Source organism: Rhinolophus hipposideros (genome assembly GCF_964194185.1).
Source record: "Rhinolophus hipposideros genome assembly, chromosome: 22".
Lineage (NCBI taxonomy): Eukaryota > Metazoa > Chordata > Mammalia > Chiroptera > Rhinolophidae > Rhinolophus > Rhinolophus hipposideros.
In genome coordinates, this window is record NC_138068.1 from 9,481,226 (window position 1) to 9,502,525 (window position 21,300).

General features: G+C 47.0%; 1 protein-coding gene across 1 annotated transcript; it reads right to left on the reverse strand.

Moving 5' to 3' along the window:
* Positions 1-4,183: 4,183 nt before the first annotated feature.
* On the reverse strand, positions 4,184-21,121 carry RNF114 (ring finger protein 114). Its single transcript, XM_081034364.1, has 6 exons — positions 20,955-21,121; positions 17,150-17,300; positions 15,150-15,256; positions 14,682-14,796; positions 9,074-9,181; positions 4,184-7,879 (listed from the first exon to the last, which is right to left on the reverse strand). The coding sequence occupies exons 1-6, from the start codon at positions 21,092-21,094 to the stop codon at positions 7,814-7,816; spliced, it is 687 nt and encodes a 228-aa protein (XP_080890490.1). The 5' UTR covers positions 21,095-21,121; the 3' UTR covers positions 4,184-7,813.
* Positions 21,122-21,300: the final 179 nt, after the last annotated feature.

Below are 21,300 nucleotides of genomic sequence, written 5' to 3' on the forward strand. Positions count from 1 at the left end.
TCACCTGGGCCTCATGTCCTCTACTCTCCCCCTTGCTCACAGGTTCATTCCCACAGCAGTACATTCATCCTCGCTGTTCCCTCTGCCCAGGACCACCTTCCCCAGATATTTCCAGAGCTGCTTTCAGTTCAAACATCAGAGATGCTGATATTGTCTCCCTTTCCCATCTCTGTCACATCGGCGCATTTGATCCCCAGAGCAAGCCCTGCACGGCAGGCCAGATTATCAGCCCCATTTTACAGATAAGGAAACTGATCTCTGAGGCCCAGAGAGGTGAGGAGCTGACATGCCAAGTCACAGTGAGCAAGTGGCGGAGCGTCCCTGGCCATTGTGATAAATCAGCCAGGTCCCCACTCCCGTGGAGCTCACAGGTTAGGGGCGCAAGGTGAGGCAGAGAACTGAGACCCAGACTCCAGGCTGAAGTCACAGGGATGGGAAGGTGAGAGGGGCGGGAGATGAGAGGACCTTCCAGGCAGCAGTATCCGGTAACCACCATGACAAAGAAGCCCAGGCATGACGAGTGTTCTGGGATGTAAAAGTCCTTCAGGAAGGGAGATGCTCTATCACCAAGAGAACCCCAAACCTTTTCGACCTTTTGAGACTGCTGGTATGTGTTAGAACCAGACATGTTCAAAGGGAGTTTAGAAATTTGTGGTCCGTTTTTCATATTTGTATTGAATATATGAACACTTTTAAGACGCATATACAAATTCCTACAGAGCACAGAGCTGGGGGCCAGCCTTGCCCTACCACCTGTGGTTGAGTGACCCTGGATAAGTCCCTTCCCCTCCGCTAGAACCTGGAGACCCACCTCAGAAGTCCTCCTCACAGGCACGTACGCGCACACGCACCTCTATTCTGACTTCACCTTGCTGTCCTCACTGACCTTGGTGATAGAGTTGCCAGATAAAATACAGATGCCCAATTACATTAGAATTGCAGATAAACAACTTAAGCTTTTAGTATAAGGCTGCATGGGACAGACGTATTATCTGAAATTCAAGTTTAACGGGGCCTGCTATATTTTATTTGTTAAATCTGGCAGCCCTACTTGGAGACTGGCTTCTGTCAGCTCTTCCAGCACAATGTATAACCAGTCCCCTATGGATGGGTAATTAGGTTACTTCTCATCTTTTGCTTTTCAGGAACAATAGTCCCACAAAATCCTTACACAAAGGACTCTGACCTCATTTCCAATTGTTATCTATAGGGTGTGAGCCTAAGTTGCTTAGTCACTTCTTTGACTGGATTTTTGTGTCCCGACTGTTGGGGCCTCTGCCTCAGACAAGTTGCCTCTCAGTCTCCCTGAAGAGAAGTAAGCCTTCTCTCTCCCAGTCTCTCTCCGCCTTGCTCTTCTCTCTTCTCCCTCTCTCTCTCTCTCTCTTCCCCTCCCTCCCGTCCCCCTATCTCTCCTTGGGTATGTCTGTTTCCACAGACACTGCCTGACTCTGTCTCTGTCTCTTTCCCTATTTCTGTCTCCATGTGACCCTGCAGCCCTCCATATAAAATACTCACGTAAGTGGGCAAAGATATATCTGTAAACATGCTCACTAGCAGTGTCTATAACCAACTGGAAACAACCTAAATACCCTCTGAGGCTTCCTCACCGGGAGCATTGTGGGGCCATTAGAAATAACACCACGTTGACACAACAGATGCTGACGGACATACCACAGTGAACAACACAGGTTACAGGCAGGAAGTAAAGCATTCATTCACCCATTTTAAGTTTCAACCAAAACTACGGTGACCCAAGGACATGTAAGTATTCTGCTATTGACGGAAGTGGTCATCTGGTTGTCTGTAGGGCAGGATGAGCAGCAGTTTCCACTTCTTTATAGTTTTCTGCCCTACCTGCCTTTTGTGATTTTTGTAAAAAACAATAAGCATTATAATGTTTAACATTGTATATATTTTCTTTATCCTATTCCTATCTACATCTCGCTATACATAGGCATGCACTATTTTTTTCTGAACTGTTTGGGAGTGAATTGGAGACATCACGTCCTTTCCTTTTAAACTCTTCCATGCATATTATCTCTTAAGAGTGAGGATATTCTCTTATGTATCTGTGGTATAATTGTCAAAATCAGGAGACCTAATATTGATAAAATGCTATTGCTTATTCCACAGTCCACATTCAAATGTCAGCAACTGTCTAGATAACCTCCTTTATGGCAGACCCACCCATCAGGGATCCATCCATTGCAGGGAGTTGCCATGTCGCTTGTCTCCTTTTATGTGACCTTGACCTTTTGAAAGTTTGGCTGTTTTGTAGGATGTCCCTCAATTTGGATGACTTGCCCGATGTTTCCTTATGATTAGACGCACTTTAGACGTCTTTCTGGTGGGAACTGCAAAGTCGCGCTGCGTCCTCAGCGAGTCCCATCGTCACGCATGGTTTGCCCCGTTATCAATGATGCCAACTCGGCCCCCTGGTGAAGCAGGTGTCTGCTGGGTTTCTCCGCCACAAAGTTCCTTTGTAAATAATTTGTAGGGAGCTCATGTGGGACCAAACACATGTGCTGGATGATTTTTAGAATCGGGAAAGGTATCACTGAAGTCTTGCAACCTGTAAGGCCTGAGCTTGTCCACCTGATTTTAACCATCAAAGATGTCACTGCCCCACCCCAGCTACAACAGGTTTGTTGTAACACACCTTGTCTTAGATGTATAAGGATTTCCTGAACTAGCCTAAGGATGTGTTTTACCTGAGTCTCTATTAAAAGATACAGATTCCTAGGCTCCACCCGCACCTACCAATCAGAATCGCCAAGGGGTGAGGGTGAGTCTGATAATCTGTTTTTTAACAAGTGCCTCCCAGGTGATTCATGTCTTCAGGCTGAATTTGGGAAACCACTGAATAGTAGTGTTTAGTCATCAAACATTGACAGCGGCTAGCTCCTTGGGTCTCAGGAACAGACAGAAAAACAGTGACATTGGTAGCTCACGATTTATTAAACACTTATTCTGTGCCAGGCCACATTCTAATGCTTTACGTGGATTATTTCACTAGGTTCCCACACCTCTATGAGGAAGACACTTCTCTTAACCCCATTTTACAAATGAGGAAACCAAGGCACAAAATTTGTAACTTGTCCAAGCTAGCAGTGTGGATGCTGGGAACAGGGGACTGTGCTGCGTGCCCGAGACCACGCGTCTGTCTAATCACACCTCTACAGTGTAACACTTGCGCAGATTACTGTCTCTGGCCTCCACTCCCTCATCTGTGCAATGGGAATGCTATTAGTGTCCCAGTTGCAGGGCTAGTTAAGAGGATTCAATGAGATTAACTTTTCCGGAGTGATCTGCCTGCCTGCCTGGCTTTGATCACCTTCAGGAACTAAAGGAGGGAGGATTAAATTAAAACTATTTGAGGGCAGGCAGTGAGTCAGGAACCAGGGATGAGACGGATTAGCAGCATTGTCGTTAATCCTGTATTCATAGCACCTGACTGAGCCTCAAATGGGACATTCAGCAGACACTGCGGAAAGCCAGGGGATAAGAGAGGACTAGAGGTAAAAGAGCATCCAGGGGCCAGGATGGACCAGGGCAGGGCAGGTCGCCACCTGGCAGCGGCCATCCTGCCGGCCCACCTGAGTCTTGCCCCCTCTGCCGAGCTTCTGCGCTACAGGTTTGAGGACCCGCCTCCCCGCGGGGATGGGCAGTGGGGCCTGCACCAGCCTCGGGGAGACACCGCCCCCTTCAGGCTCTCCTTCCCATCGACTCCTAATTCCGGGCTCCTGGCGGAAAGGAAGTACCATTGCTCCAGGTCCCCGTTTTCGTCCCATTTCAGTTCTAGGAGTATTTATTGAGTGTGCTCGGGGCCAAGGCCGGAGGGCAGTGGTGCACAGACAGACACATAGTCTTTGTCCTCAGAAGGTTAACTCCTTAGTGGGGGAGACGGCCATTAAAACAATTGCACAAATACTTTCATCAGGTGTGTTGTCTGGCACCTACAGATATTCAGAACTTATGCTGCTAATTGACAGGGAGTAGTTTCCAGACCTAACCAATAAAAATATAGGATGCCCAGTTAAATGTGACTTTCAAACAAACAACAAATGATTTTTTAGTATGCATATTCCTGGCCTTCACTTCCTGACTTGGGCAAATTATACTCCCACACAATACTTGGTCCATATTTATATTAAAAAGTCAGTCATAGTCTGAGTACACATGTAGCGGGGAGAATGTATTTTATCTGGCAACCTGAATGTTGAGCGTTGGGTTACAAAGGTAAACAAGCATCCTAACCTCGGGGAACTTGTAATAGTCTAGTAGGGGTATTTATACACGAGTTTATAAATGTCCTGACTCATACAAGAAGTAGACAGAATCTTCTACAGGAACATCATACATGAAATGCTGAGCTAGACATCCAAATTGCAGTTGGGGGGCGAAAATGGGGGGGAGTCACCAAACATTCCAGAGGGAAGGTCGGGGGGTGACCCACTCCAGGTGCAGTAAAGTCTGGGTGGTTCCAGTGGAAGTGTCAGGAGTTACGGTTGGAGAGGTAGATGGGGGACAGGGTACATGCGGCCTGGAGGGCCACGCGAGAGGTTAGGACTTCATCTGAAGGCAACAAGAGCCTTTAAAGTGTTTTGAAAGATCTGATCCTTCTGGCTGCTTGGTGGAGGATGGATTGGAAGTCAGCTAGAAAGCACTGGAGAAAGACCAAAAGGAAAAGTTGTGGCAGTAATTCAGGTGAGATTATGGTGGTTTTGAGATGCTGGTGGCAGTGGGATGGTGAAAAAACACAAATGTGTTATATGGGAACTAAAATCAATACAATTTGGTAATACAGGGTGTTGAGGTGGACAAAGGAGTTAAAGACGATGCTCTGGTTAATTCTTGAGCAAATGGAAGGATGGTGGTAGCACCTGTGGGGAAAAAAGCCTCAGCTAGCATGAGGGGTGGGTAGTAAGAGGGCAGAGGATGAGTTCAGCTGGAGCCATCAGAACCTCACAGGCCTTGACGTCATGCAGTAGACAGGTGTGTGAGGAAGTTGGCTCTCTGGGCCTGGAGCTCCACAAAGGTGTCTGGTCTAGAACTGTGGGCGTGGGCCCATCAGCACACGGGTGGTAATGAAAGCAGGTCACTGGGTGTGTGGTTGTCCGCCCAGAGACACAGTAGAATTCTAACAGCTAAGGGAAGGGAACCAGGAGACGGCTGCCAAGGATAGGAAAAGGAATACGGTGGAGAAACAGGAAGAAAAACCAGGGTGGTGTTCCAACAGGAAAGCCAACAGAAACAGCTGTTTCTAAAAGGGGGGAAGGGTCAAGGGCACTAAATACCTTGAAGACGGAGCTGGAAGACTCATGTTCTGCTGGGTACAGTGACAGCTAACCCAGCTGTTTCTACATTTGTTCTAAATATGTAATTAAAAATCAAGAAACATTTGAATATTTCATCTGTAATAGTAAAAGCTCTTACATTCAATTTGGCCAAAAAACTTATTTCCTTCTTGGAAAAATGATTCCCTTATATTCTGGCATATATATTTACTAAGCACCTATTATGTGCCAGCACTGTGCTAGGCACTGGGGATTCACACATTAATCCAACATATAATCACAAACTAATGAGGGATTAATAAATGGTAGCTATTTAATAAGTAGTATATACCTACTTCATAAAGAAACTAGAAGCCAGAAAATTATTGCCATTTTATTGTAGGGAAACAGGTTCGGAAAGGGAAAGTATTTGCCAGGTGTCATACAACCAGCAGCAGAGTGCTGAACTTAAAACACACCCAGGACCTCAGATCTGAACTTGCAGAACTCTTTACTCTGTCTTGGGGCTACTGCTCAGTCATCTGAACGGAGCTGAAGACGTGTCTTCATGAAGCATGGTACCTCTCACCTGACCGGATCTCCCAACGAAGTGGGGGTTGTGTTCACTTTCCAAAGGGGACAGGCCCCGGGAGGCTCAGCTGGTGAAGTGTCAGAGCTGAGATCAGAGCCAGGCGCAACTCACCTGTGACACACAAGAGCTGAGAAAAGCCACGCGCTTCCAGAGGTTCCCTAGCCCAGACTTCAGCAAATGGGGTTAATGGAAACAGGCACTGCAGCTTACCAGTTGGATAAATTATGAAATTTATTTATATTTTGCCTTTTAAAAGCCAGAACATAACAAATTTCACTTTCTGGAAAGTCATCTCATTAGAAATACATGAAGTGCACTTAATATGAGGAAATCGGTTTCTTGGTACCACCAGTGAGACGGGCACGCTCTCATCAGTTCCCTCAAATGAACTTTCTGTTCGATTTCCCTTGAAACTTAGGCCGAGATGATCTCAATTCAGGGAGGTCTGAGTGAACTTTTTTCCAAAAATTACAGTGAAGAAGCTGACCTTAACATTGGGGCCCTCCCAAGCAACAGCATGTTCGAAAAAATTATTTTGCCCCAAAGGGCCCTGTCTTTGCTGGTTACTAGGGATCTGCAGTTCTCCCTGGCTGCTCGGGAGAGGCCCACAGCAGCAGTGCACAGACCCAAAGCCCTGTCAATTGCAACTTTGGTCACCGGCCAGAAAATATTTCCATATTCAGACGAGAGAAGTCTGACATGCAAGAGCAAACCTAAATCCAGATGCCCTTTGGTCGGTCATAGATTCTGCTCCTACCCATCAGACTGCCAGGTCGTAGCCTTGTGTTAATATTAATATCGTGAAACATGTTGAACCTCAAGCTTCTTGAGCTGCTATCAAAGCAAGTTTCCAGTAGTTTCCATTAACAATTGCTCACAGATGTGTCGTGCCTTTTGAACAGTGTCTTGTCAGAAGAGGCAGCAGGCTGAGATACTACGTTGCCTATAACCTCTCTCTGATAGAAAAGCAATGCTCAGTTTGATCTAAGTAACAAAATAAAGGATAAACAAACTGGTATCCACTGGGGCCCCCAAACCTCTTCCTTCTTGAGGACTCCCTTTCGTGCCTCAAGGACAAGAATGTAAGCAGGCTCCCACATAGAGGGGTAAACTTGACCCAGTCATCTAAAAATACCTCACTAGTTTGAAAATCAGAAGCAAAAAACTATGGCCATCCCGCCTCTCTTAGCTGGCCCTCCTCCCCACTTATGGAGAAATGCAGTTTAACTTTTCTAATCTAGAAACACTATTTCCACTAAAAAATATGGTTACACCTTATCTTAAAAAGGCACTGTGCAGGCAGTTAAGACCGCATCAGTTTTCTAAGGATGTGCAGGAGTGACAGGAAAATATCGCTCCTCCAATCTTCCGGCATCAGACCACACTAAACCCAGGAGAGCCAGCCCAACAGGGCTTTGGAAAGGCTGCCGGGGAGGTAACCAGTTCTGGCAGCCGCTGCCAAGGACCAGCCGACAGGAACTCCCACAGCACAGGCGGAGCCCCGCCACTGATCAGAGGCCCTTCTGCCGGAGCGCACACACCTCAGGGACAAGGACAGGAGACGCTGGTCTCATTTGTGCTATTCATGACCCAGAAGGTCCTGGCTGGCTCAGAGGACCTGAGTGACGAACACTGGGATGGAGGAACAGATGTGACACAGGACAGGTGGAGAAGCTGGGTTCTCGTCCAGAAGAGGAAGCAGATGCTTCAGAAAGTGGCTGAGAAACAATAAAGGACAAAACAGGCGACAAACAGAGTGGACAGCAGGGGAAGAGCCCAAAGGAAGGGAGGGCTCTGGGGACTTGTTTCCCTATCAGAAGTGACCCTGTCCGGATACCACGGCTCACTTCCAGGTCTGTTGTGTATTTAAGGTGTATGAGTCACAAGTGTCACACGTGACAGGTCGTGGCAGCGCTGGAACGTGAGGCGGACAGGGAGGCCCTGCTCACTGGTCGAGGATGGAGCGCTGCAGCACCTGGTTCATCATATCTTCTTCGTCGACATCATAGTCCTGGGGGCAAAACAGACATGGCCTCAGCCACTGGGGGCAGCTGCGAAGCCTCTTGTCGGCAGGGGCAGCGGGAGAGCCTGCAACGGGCTCTAGATCTGGCCAGGGCTGCGGGGGCCGGAGCCCAGCTCCACGCTTGGCAACGCCAGCTGTGCCGCTCTGGGCGAAGTGCTCCATCTCTGTGCCTCAGCTGCCTCGTCCTGATGATGACAACGCCGGCTCCCTGACTGGGAGGGACTGAGGACGAGAGCACCCAGGCGGACCTGGCACAGACCACGTGCTCAAACGTGGATGGCACCGTCGTCAAACCAGCCTTTCTATTTCTAATTCACTGAAGCCAAGTTTTCTATTTGGGCATTAGATTCATCTTTACAGCATTAACAAAAAGGACATTTATTTTTAAGTCTGAGATTCAGACACTATTAAACCACAAACAAATACCCTTCATGACGACTGAGGAAAGAGTCAGGTCCTGAATTCGGCCATTAAGACTGGATACTACTCTAAAATTCTAACCTGACACTCACATGTAAATGAAAGGCTTATTCCAAGCATGTGGCCACATGTATCTGTCACTGGGATGCCAAGGTCGCAGTGTGCCCTGCAGAAGCACTCAGCTCTAGGGGAAGGGCACAAACCTAATGACCACGCTTGGCCAGGGGCTGTGTTCTGCTGACTGAAGTACTTTACAAGATAAACAAGTAACACTGCCTAGGGAACTCTGCATGTCCAGCTCCTCGGCTTGGGGGCAGAGGGGGCAACACTGTGCCTGTATTTCCACAGCCATCAGCATGAGCCACTGTCCAGCTTGTACCTACATCCCTGTGAGGGCCATTTACGTTACCTGCCAGGTCCCCGTGGGTCTCTGAGCTTAAGAATCCCAAACCAGGTTCTATAATAGGTAGAAACTACACGCACCAAAAGAAAGTGGGCAACATTTTTTGGGGGGAGAAAACAACAAACGAAAAACAGGAGCAAGCTGTCAGTGTCACCATCTAGGTGACTGGCTAGTAATCTCCTTAAATGCCACACAAGGCAGGCTCTGGCTTAAGAGTATGGACCACACAGCTGCCGTTCCAGGGAACCCATCATGGCAGTGACCAAACAACATTAAGGCCCATGGTTCTCTGGGTAAGAGAAGCGGGTAGCAGTGTTGTTCCCCCAGGGGCAGGATCAGAACACGGGCTTCAGACTCACCACAAAAGTGTCGTAAGAAAACTGGTGCCGGCGCTGGATGTGCTCGATGAAGTTGGCGCTGCGGTAGTTGGGGTCTCCCCAGGGCATCGAGGCACATATCGGACAGACCTTTCAACAGAGAAGCATGGTCTTAGGCACCTGACGTCTGAGCTGACGCCAGTCCTGTGGGGCCTGTGTCTGGCCTCCCTGCTTCTAGGATAGCTTGCCCGACACCCCATCCAAGGCCCGGCCATGCCTTCATGTGCCCATTCACATCCCAGAAAATACTCAAGTCAAATGACATGTGGCAGTGGGTAAGGGCTTAAGCCGTGATACCACCCCTTTTATTGCCTCCTACTATGGCTAGAACAATGTATAAGCCCAGTGGGGGCTTAGACTATGGCCATCCAACCAGCACATGAAATGATCCAAGGCACAAAGAAAACCAAGGAAATGACAGACGAGCAATGTGCCCAAGCCTTATGTGCTATGTGTGCTCAGAAGAGGGGGTTCGGGCTGAAACAACCTCATACAGAGGCTGATTTGGGCTTTGAAGATTAGGAGGTATTTGGAAAGACAAAGAGAACATGGAAGGGATTTCCAGAAGAGGGGCAGTAGTAGCGAGGAGAAAGGGCCAAGAGGCAGCATAACAGACACAGAGCCAATCAGTGTGGTCAGAATAGAAAATTCAGAGAAGGGCAGAGACAAGCTGGGGTGGGGAGAGACACAGGCCTAAGTGGTCTGGCTTGGAGATGGAACGCTACCATGCACAAGGAAGAAATGGTGACAAAGGGGGTTGGCAAGAGGTGAATCTGAAATGGTGGAAGATTCCTTGAGTGGAAGAGCTAGGCAGGCAGCTGGAGCTGGAGCACGGTTAGGAATAGAGACAGGAGGAAGTGGCTTCCAAAGGGAAGTGCTGAAGTATTGACACTTAAGGAGCTCTGCAGAGGGAGACAGAACAGAGGGTGGAGGGCTGAAGAAAGAGAGAGAAGAAATGATCAGAGGGATGTGAGGAAGCCAAAGGAGGGGAAAAAGAGAGAAACTAGGTTGCAGTATCAGAAACCACAGAGTAATATCGATCAAAATTATGAGTGTACTTACCCTTCAATGAAATCAACCCATACCTAAGACTTTATTTTACAGACATACATGAACACTGGCAAAGATATGTAAAAATTTATGGCAGCCTTTTAAAATTTATTATGAAGAAGTTCAAACCTACAAGTAGATAATAGTTTGATGAACCATCTCTTATCCCCAATACCTAGACTTAAGTTTGGCATAGTTAATTCAACAAAAAGGAAGCATTTTCAAATAAGACACATTTTACCCTTAATTTTCAGTACAGTCCCAAAATAGGTATTTCCCTATAGAAATACAATACCATTCTCCCAATGCTTTAGTAGCATTTAATATTCTGTTCTTAATCAGAATTTCCTGATTGTCTGGGACTAACCTTGACATTCACCTGTAAGGGACCAGTTAAACGGTACAGACAATAGAAAACTGTGAAGTTCATTATAAAAGGAACATCGACATGTACTGACAGGGAACAGATGCCATAAACATTGGTTACAGCCTATACAACGTGCTGTCATTTGTATAAAAAAAGGGACAAAAGAAGGGTATGTATATGAATCTCATAAGGACATTCAAAAGCCAGAAATGCCTTTGCATCACTGGATTTTGTTTTGCCACATACGCCGCAGACTACTCTGATGCCAATGAGCTCTCTAAGGAGGCATTTTCTGACACTGGGAAGGTCTAGGAGCCAGGACAAGGGGTTCCAGTACTGGTTCTGTCACTAAGCAGCTCTACGACATGGGCAATCCACCTAACTTGGGTGGCGTACTGGTTTCTTTACCTATTCACTTCTAAAAATGAGTGCTGGGGAGATAGTGGCAGGAAATGAAGTAAAGTATCTCTATCATTTTACTTAGCATCTGTTTTAATTTTCATAATTACCAAAATTAGCTGTGCTTCTTTGGTTGATTTTAGAATGGAAAATAGGTAGTGGGGCAAGTGGGTGGTGTGTGTGTGTGTGTGTACACTTGCTCTTTCAATTAGTACTTAGTGATTAAGAACCATAACTAAAATGTCTTGAAGAAGCTGAAAACCTGGCTTTGGGGAGTTTTATCTTGCGTAGTGCAGCCAGAGAATATTTACTGTACAGCTATTTAGGAATGACAGGCAAGGAAAACAGCAGGTGCAATGACTATCCCAGGGTGGCATCTGCCTAGAAAACTTCTGCAGTTCTCTATGGAATAAAAACATTAGAAAGATGAACATTAGTGTCAAATGATGCAGCTGTTTATTTGAGAATAATCAATTATTTGCAAATGATCTCCTGAAAGGCTGGCAGGCCACCATGGTGTGGTGTTTTACTTTCATATTGGCTTTATTTCTATTGTACTAAAATGGCAAGTGGTAATACAATGTGTCTATCACATGCAAACATAGAATTACAAGAATATAAAGAATTACTGGGAGCAACTGATGGTGTAGAAGATGGTGTAGAACCAGGGGCTAAGGAAAGGATCCGAGAGACACGTTTTACAGATCACTTTTTATACAATGAATTGACTATACATACAAAGAAACGAATTTTTAAAATTGCAAAGAGTTGACAAAAAACAAGGACTCAAAGCCAGCTGAGACCACAGAGAATGTGATGCTTGCAGGGGTGGAAGCCAGACTCTACAGGAAGTAAAAGAGAGGTGTGAAAGAGACAGCAGCAGCTGAAAACCCACAAGCTGGAGGGAAAAGAGAAACTGAATGCAATCTAGAGAAAGCTCTGCATCAAATATTCCTCCCGCCATTTAGACAGGAAGACTTGGGTATGTTTGAAAGAAAATAAGTGTAAGGAACAGAGAGAGAAGCTAAAGGGGACAGAAAAACATGACAGGGAAGCCTCAGGAGCAAGGAGTCTTTCTCTGTGCCAGCCCCTCGTCTCGGTCCTTTGCCTGGATCTGAGGACACAGGTAGAGAAGTCAGACTTGGAAAGGAGCTGTTTCCTCAACACAAGAGGGAATGATAATTACAAGGGACAAGGGTTGGAAACTCAAGTGCTCCCAGAAACTAGGCTTGTAAGCAAAGCAGGATGGGTAGAAACCCAGCTTACCTAGAGGGAGCAGCAACTGCTCAAAGCCAGCCAACTCTTGCACAGAGTATCAAGATCGAGAAACCTGATTTTAAAGGTTAGGAAAAACAAAATGTGTATGGGCCACACATATTCCACAGGCTGCCAGTCTGTGAGCTGAGAGGTAGATCAGAGAGCTCCTGAGATAGAAGAAGAAGGAAGGAAGGAACGCAGACTTGGTACTTTGAACTTGGTTAAAGCAGGATTCAGTGTTATCCGTGGAAAGGATGGGGACAGTTCATGCCAGGAACTTAATACAGAGTGCCCAGAAGAGCCGCTAGAGAGGGTGTGTGCCTCGTGACAACCAGGCCTGCTTGAAAATGGGGTGCACAATGGGCCAAGCCGGCCTAGTCCCTAGCTTGGGGAGTTGGGATAAGCAGATGGAGGGCGTTCATCTGTGGAATCTGTTGCAGCACAACGCTAAGAGCTTAGGGAGCCCGGTGTCAACAGTGGATGTACTGACCAGAATTTGGACTTGGCCAGGAGTTCAATAAAGTCAAGAGGAGATTTAACATATTCTTGAAAAGGCCAGCTGGATCTTAAGATTTACAATTGAGAAACAAAGAAGGCTGTGGGGCCGAATCCTATCAATCAGCAAAAGCTCACACATTCCAGTTCGTGTACCACCTTTTACAGCAATGGAGCTGAAGACTGCCCATAAAACTAGGTACATGGTTCAACAGAAGCTATCTGAGATAGAAGGGAAAACTGAAAAAGAACAATCGAGGAAGCTGTATTAAGATCTAGTCTGTCAATCACATTAAGAGGGAAGGGTAACACTGCTGAGACGGACCAATTTAAACTTTTTTCAAAAAAAAGAAACTACATGTCAATCTGTGATATTTTTATATTTTTGTATTTTTAAAGATTTTTATTAAAATATAGCTAACATACAATATTATATTAGTTTCAGGGGTACACAATATACCTAAAGAAGTGATCACCATGAGAAGACCAGCAACCATCTGACACCATACCAAGCTATCACTATATTACTGACTATATTATTCTCTGTACTGTACATTATATCCCCATGACTTACTTGTTTTATACCTGAAGATTTGAACCTCTTATTCTCCTTCACCTTTCCTCCCTCTTTAAAATTTTCAATTACAGTTGACATTCAATATTATTTTATATTAATTTCAGGTGTACAGCATAGTGGTTAGACATTTACATAAGAAGTGATCCCCCTGACTAGTCCAGTACTCACTTGGCACTATACATAGTTATTATAATACCATATTATTAACTATATTCCCTATGCTTTACTTTACATCCCCATGACTATTTTGTAACTACCAATTTGTACTTCTTAATCCCTTCACCTTTTCCACCCTGCCTCCAACCCCCTTCCATCACCCTGATAAATCTAGTACCCATCTAATGCCACAGTTATCACATTATTACTGACTATATTCCTTATGCTACATTCTTCATCCCCATAACTACTTTGTAACAATCAATTTGTCCTTCTTAATCCTTTCCCCCTTTTCACCCACCCCTTAACCCCCTTCCACGTGGCAACCATCAAAATGTTGTCTGTATCTATGAATTTGTTTCTGTTTTGTTTGTTTTGTTGTTCCGATTCCACATATAAGTAAAATCACATTGCATCTGTCTTTCTCTGCCTGACAGTCCACTCAGCACAATGCCCTCCAGGTCCACCCATGCTAGCCGCAGATGGTGAGTACCCATTCCCTTCCCTGGGGGGCTCAATCTGTGATATTTAAATGTCTAAGGACTGATAAGTACTTTCCTAATAATTTCATCTTCAATTCTCTTTCCACCCAACTACGAAGCTACTCTCAAAGGGAAAATGGCATCTTATGGAGGAGAAACTTGGTGGACACCAAGGGCTCACAGTTAACGTCACCAACAGCGGGACCAACAGACATCACATGACCTCTCCTGTGGCACCTGGAGGACACATCACTTACGGAGCATCCCTGCATCCAATCATGAAGATGCAGACCAGCCCAAATTGAAGGACATTCTATAAAACAACTTGCCTGTCCTCTTTCAAAATGTCAAGGTCATGAAAGACAAAGAAAGGATGAGACTAAAAAGACCTGGCAACTAAATCTAGCACACAGATCCAGGATTTGAGGCAGGGGAAGATTGCTATGAAGAACATTACAATCGTCAAAATTTAAACATGAACTCCACATTAGGTAGTAGTTTGTATCAGCGTTACACTTCCTAAGTGTGGCAATTAAACACAAAAAAATGCGGTTTTGTAAGAACATATTCTTGTTCTTAGGCAATGTATGCTGAAGTATTTAGGGGCAAAAGGTCACAACACCTATAACTTATTCTTGAATGGTCAACGAAAAATGTGTGTATATAAAGTATGATTAAGCAAATACGGTAAAATGTTATTCATCTGTGAGTCTAGGTGAAGGGTATGTATATAAGAGTTCACTGTATTACTCCTGTAATTTTGACTTTTTTCCCACAAAAAGTAGCAAAAAAGAAAGTTAGTCTTACCACAGATTTGGTATCCGTGCTATGGGCTACCTTGCAGTGTTCCACAAGCCCTTCTTGATCAAAGTTCTTCTCAGGACAGTAAGGGCAAGGAAAGGTGTACCGGTTTGGGACATTCCTGGAAGATGGAAGGCAGGAAAAAAAGAAAAAGAACTTCTGTGGGTCCATTTCCAGGGAACTTCAACTACTGTATCCTCTAAAAAGGAGCAAAGTTTACTGAATGTGTTATGACAGGGACCGTGGTGATCACTTCAGAATCAGCTCAAGTGTTCTGAAAATAATAGCACAGCTGATATTGAAAGACAGTCCTTCACACCCCCCCATACAAATACTTATATGAGCTTTAGTCAGCATGACAATTATATTTCCACTTTACAAAACTCTTCCCACTAAATCCTCGAACATGCAAAGTGTCCAGTGTCTCTGTGGTAAAAGATGACCTCCACCTCAGGGAGTGACTGAATCATTTACCTTGGCTGAAGGGACGCATCCTTGGTGGTGGCTTTCACACCTTCCATGATGTAATTCTGGTATTTGGAACAGGTAGCCACGTGGGCCCGGATCTTGGATAGGAAGAACTTGGAAGAATCAGAGGCCACAAGTTAGTCAGGACCTTGTCCAGGACCAACACAGTCCCAAAACAAGCGCAAGACGACAACTAGGCCTCTGCCACCCCGGCAAACCACCTTACTAGACTCCTGGCTGTGTTGCTGGGGCTGAAACCCTGCTTTGTTGCAGGGTTTCTGCCACAAGGCTGACGTTTTACCTGACCAAATCAGGACATCTGCTTCCACTCTAAACAAACTCTCCAGAGGTCCGCTTTATTCCCCAGATGCTCTCTGCTCACAGATGCCTCTAAACCCAGTGACATTTTTAAAGTTTTCCACACTAGCATTTAAACTCGTCTCCTTGTAGCAAGTCAAGAACCACATTCCATTATGTGCAGCAGAGAAAGGTGATCATTTAAGTAAAAGGGATAAAGTACAAATCACTTGATTGTGATAAATCTCAAAAAAAACAAACACAAAAAACAACACACACCCCAAATCTGAATACTAGCCCTATAAAATCTAGTCTTTGCAATATAGAAAGAGAAAAGAAAACCCAGAGAAGAGTGCTTCGTGACAGGTGTTCTTAAAAAAAAAGAAAAAAAAAAAGAGCATGTAAGGAATGAAGAAAGAAGGGAAGATAAACATTTCTGGAGATATAACACAATACAATCACTCATCTTTAAAATGGAGAAAATCAAAAGCAAAGAAAAAAGAAATCCACATGCATGCACGAAGATGATGAAGGTAAAAGGAAATTTTATTTCAGTATCTTGAGTTTCTAAGTTAAAGGAAACTGCAAGGAAAAAAAAGAGCTTCACTATTTGAGCTGCGGCTTACCATGATACTTCTGTTTGAACCTCCAGCTAAAGAACTTGACTTCAAGCCGCCAACCAGGGAGCTCCCAATGAAAAGGGACGGGAAACAGCTCCATTCAGAACTGTACCCAGTGTACCACCAGTGCTAAGTCACTCTGAGAGGAAGGACACGGCCAGGTATATCCCTTCTATGGCTATCCACACAGAGGTGTGAGAGCAATGAAACTGATGAGCAAGGCTGTCTAATAAGCTGTTAAGGGAAAACTATTTTTTAAAGTGAAAAGAAGTTATAATGTATATTACAGTATGATCCTATTTTGTAAAAACCGTGCATCTGTGTTTGTCAAAGGGCAGAAAATGTCTTGCAGTTTTCTAAATTAAACCACTTTAGGGAGGTAATCTCTGGAGTGGAGAACGAGCCTACGTTACTTTTTATTTTTTACTGTCTGGAACTAATGAAATTATAATGATTTAAAAATCAGTAAGCCTGTGTATATATCTCTTGGAAAATAAGTCAATAGTATTTCTCTTTTGCAGTTATAACAGATGTTAAGATACATATACTTGATTTGAACTACACAAAAGAGCACGGGTGCATTTTAAGTGTTAGATATTGCTATTATAATCAAATAATTTCATATTGACATTTATATCATAAGTCCTCCCTGTTAAGTGCTAAAAAGTTGATTACATTTTACATCTTAGTGATATAGGTTTTAAAAATTCCTCTCAAACTTATTGCAGCAGGTAATTATTTTAAGTCACTGATTCCATTTTATATTTTTTTAAAAACAAAAAATATTCTGTCATCACGTTCTAATTAAAATTGTGTATAATGCTTTGGAAAAATGGATCTTTTATATGAAAAAACTGGGCTAAATGATTTCTATGGCTTTCCAAGCTCAAATATGTAATACACTACGCCAACTCTTGGAAAAAAACCTCAACAAGGTTACCAAAATGAAGCAGCACAGCCATTGCCACAGGTAACCAGCATGCACACGTGCTATTAGTCACCTAGTCATGCTCTAACTTCAGAAACAACATGGCAACAGCTCTACATTTTACCCCAACTCAAAGTCTCTTTCGTTTTACTTCCACATACATTTTTACGGCAGCCATGGCAAGAGGTCTCTGTGTTCTCAATCTGCCGCTCGAGCTCCACAGCTCGGTCGCCAGGTGCCAGAGGGCTACGACACACCCCACAGACAGGCTTCTTCGGCTTCAGACATTCCTGCAGGCATGCAGAGCAAAAGCTAGAACAAGACATACAGAGAACCGAGTCATGCATCGTGGAGACAAGACAACAGGAATGGATCGTTTTAAAAAGACATCAATGAACAATGGATTAAAAACAATTTGCTCGCTACTCCTGATTCAGATATTGAGTCCTCCCACACCAGAAAAATGGGGTGGTGGTGAGAGGGAACGGACCCTGCAAAGAACACACAGGTCCAACAACAGAAACAAATGCAAACTACCGTGATACATGGTGAAAGGTGTTATGGCGCAGTCTTCACACCTTAGCCCCCAGCACTGAGGGATCCTGGTGGGGTTCCCTGAGCCTCGATTTCTCCTGTGAATGGAGATAGTGGTACGCACACCTCTGAGCGTTGAAATCATGAAATACGTATAGTAGACCCTTAGTACAGTGTCTAGCCATATGAAATGCACCACAAACAGGAGCTGCTATCATTAGAGGTGATTGCAAAGCACTATGGGAATACAAAGACAAGAGCAACTAGTTGTGACCCGAGGACAAGGTTGGGAAGACTTCAGAGGCAATACCTATGAAAGAGCCTTAAAATAAAGAGTTCAGTGGCAGAGAAAAGGAGTATTTCAGACCCTTTGACTTAAACATTCATGATGCATCTGAGGAAATAAAAGCCTAACACTTTCCCTCATAAGCAGTAGGGACCCAGACGTTTAAAGCACAGCATCAATCAACAAGAACAAATCCAAGTTTTAGAAAAATAATTCTGAGGTTATCACAGATGAGAGTTATTGGCTTTTAAATTTTTAAAAAATACTTTTATTAAAATGTAGCTAACATGTACATTTTTTTCAGGTGAGGAACTATGAGAGGAGAATTGAAGTAGAAACCACACAGGTGGCTAAAGGCCTGAAAGAGGCAATAGAGGATGAATTCAGGAAACGATTCAGAGGTGGAATCAGTAGGACGTGGTCACTTACTGAAGACAAGAAGGGAAGTCAAAGATGGCCAAGTTTCTGTCCCGAAGCCTAGGCAGGTGGTAATGCTGAGATACAGTACAGAGAGAATGGGTAATAAGGCATGAAAATGCCCTGGCTACACGCTCAACCTGATAGATTCAAGGCAGCATAACAGAACCAGCCAGGAAAAACCCAGGATATAAATAATCAAGTGTAATCTGTGCATATGACAATTTTTTACTGCCTCTCAGAATTGTCTTCCCCTTTGTGATTCAGCTAGGTGTGAATGCCGCTAGGCAAATTCTGTACCAGGCTGGAAGCAGGTGAGGGGGTCTACTTATTCACCTGAGGGCACAGGGAACTAAGTCCCTGTCCTCACAATGCGTATGTTCCAGAGTGGAGAAAAACACAGTAAGTTTCAGATAGTGATTAAGTATACGACGGAAATACAACAAAGCAACGAGACCAGCTGGGGTGGTGGATCACAGGAAATTTCTTTAAACAAGTGACCTTTGAACTGAGACCTAAAATGATGAGAGAGCCACACAGAGCTGGATGCAGAGTTCCACACTGACACGACACCACGTGCAGAGGGGTGTCTGAAAGGCAGAAAGGAAGACTTCTGGGACCCTGAGTCGTGGCCAACAGAATAGCCTGCTTTCAGTTTCCATTTCCTATTTATGGGCCTTTTTCTAGTTCAGCCTTCACGCTCTAACCTTTGTGACAGTGCTATGTAGAAAGTCCCTTCTGCTGTATTCCACCAGACTGGGGGCCATAGCCATTCAGGGCTTGACATCAAGTTTTATAAAAACCTAACACCCCACCCAGCCAGAGCTGCAGCGATGCTCAGATTTCCAAGCACAAAGGTTAGCAAACACCAAGTAGGGGGAGCAGAAAGTAGCGGCTGCAGCTAAGGGAGACTTGCGCTGCCCTCGGTGAGGTGTATCCCTCTGTCCTCAATCAACACTGAGCTGCTAAACATGTGGCGCGAGTACGATGAGTAGAGAAAAGTCTGAACCCCAGCACTGCCCCTTGACCTCTGATCCAGAAAAGGTTCACCGGGCTCGGGGAAACCTCACATGTTGCTGCTGTTCGGCTGGTAAATTGTACTGGGTCAAGTCTCTTTATGCACCCATTACCACCCCCTCCACACACACAGGCTTGAGCCTCACAGTAACCTCCCACTGCACAGTGAATTTTCACAATAGCCTACACATTTGTTGGTCCTTACGGGGGTGCCCCCAAAATGTATACACATGACTTGTCTAGCTATCTTTTGTTATCAGTATATATTGAGTATTAACCGTTTTAATACAGTTTTTTCCTTTCTTAAAATGTGTGTACATTTTTTGGGGCACCCTCTGTACTCATCATCACGTCAGTGCACCGTGAACTGGGGGCAGCATGCCCTCCTTCCTTCCTACGTCCCAAGAACCTGGCACATAGTGAGCACACAAATATGTCAGCCTGTGGGACATAAGGAGATGGACGGTCCCTGTGCAGGGCGCTGGGGAGACGGAGAGGGGCAAAGCGCACGTGCTCACCGCCCTCCTGACCCTGCAGCTTTGCTCTGCGCAAGAAACTGGAGGGGACGGACGTGAGGCCCGTGACAAAGGAGGTGACAAACGGGGACGTGAGGTCTGAAAGGGCTGTGGGGCGGCGCCGGGGCGGCGCGGGCGGACGGGCAGGAAGAGGTCCAGGCCGACTGAGCCGCAGGGGAGAACAGCCGGGGAGAAAGGGCTTCACTTCAGGACCTGAAGGAGCAGAAAGCACCCAGCGTGGCTGCGGGGCCCTCGCCAGGCGCCAGCTGTCCTCTGCGCTGGCAAACGGACGCCTGCCGCCGGCCCGGGAGGTCAGACAGCACGGGGAGCCCGAGCTCCCACCTGCAACCCGGCTGCCCACCCTCCTCCCGGCGGGGCCGCTGCCGAAATGAGAACGGGGCCGCCCCGTCGGGGCCTCGGGGGCCGCCCGTGCAGGGGCCCCACGCCCGCGGCCGAGGCGAGGCCACGTCTCAGTCCTTCCCCGTCGGGGCGTCGCGGTCCGGAGGGGCTCAGACACCCCCCAGCACCTCCCGGCCCAGCACCCACGCGGGCATTCTGACACCCAACTCCTCGGGTGCTCGCGACGTCGATTAGCAACGTGCGGGCCGCGGAGGCGCGACTCCCACACCGCGAAGCACACTCGGTCCCCACGGAGGGAGGCGCGCGAGCCATCCCCGTCCGCCCACCCTCGGCCCCGCCACACGCCAGGGCCGACGGCTGCGCCCCACGGCAAGCCTGCCCTCTCGTTCGCTGCGTCTAGTTCGGCGTCGCTCCCACTTCCGCGCGCGTTAGAATCACTCGGCACACGTGGACACGCGACTCCGCACGCATCCCCTTTCGGGGCGGTGTCCGCACGGCTCCGGGGGAGCGCGGCTCCCGAGGACGGCGGGCGGCAGAGGCTGCCTGGCCCCACGCACGGCGCGACGCCCCCGCCGCTCGTGGGAAGGAGCTGACAGGCGGCCCCAACACAGTGGGCGCTCGGGAGACGCGCGGGACACTTGGGAGAGAGCGGGACGGGAGACGAGAGCGCCGCGCCAACTTTCACGAGCCTTCAGGAGACCGGGAGGGCGCCCCGGAGAAGCCCCGCTAGGCCGGTCCTCACGCCCCCGCCCCAGACGCTCCCGACGGGGCCTCGCCCCTCGGATCCCTTCCCCTTCCGTCAGGCGCCCCCCGACCAGGCCCCGGCTCGCCGCTTACACGTGTCCGCAGAGCACCCGAACCGGCTTCTCGTACACCTCTAAACACACGGGACACGTATAGCGGCCCAGGGGGTCCGCCTCGGCCGCGGGGCCTGCCAGCTGCGCACCACCCTCAGAGTCCTGCTGTTGCGCCGCCATCTTGCTGCCGCGCGCCCCGCAACGGCGGCCGAGGAGGAGCCCGACGGGGCGGGGCCGAGGAGGCGCGCTGGTGCACGCGAGGGGCGGGGCGCGGGCGGAGAGAGGGCGGGGCTCAGGGGCGGCAAGGGCCGCTCGGGGCAGGGATTAGGGAACGTACGCCGGGCTGGGGCGGGGCTAGTGGACGGGTCACGCCTTCTCGGCCCCTC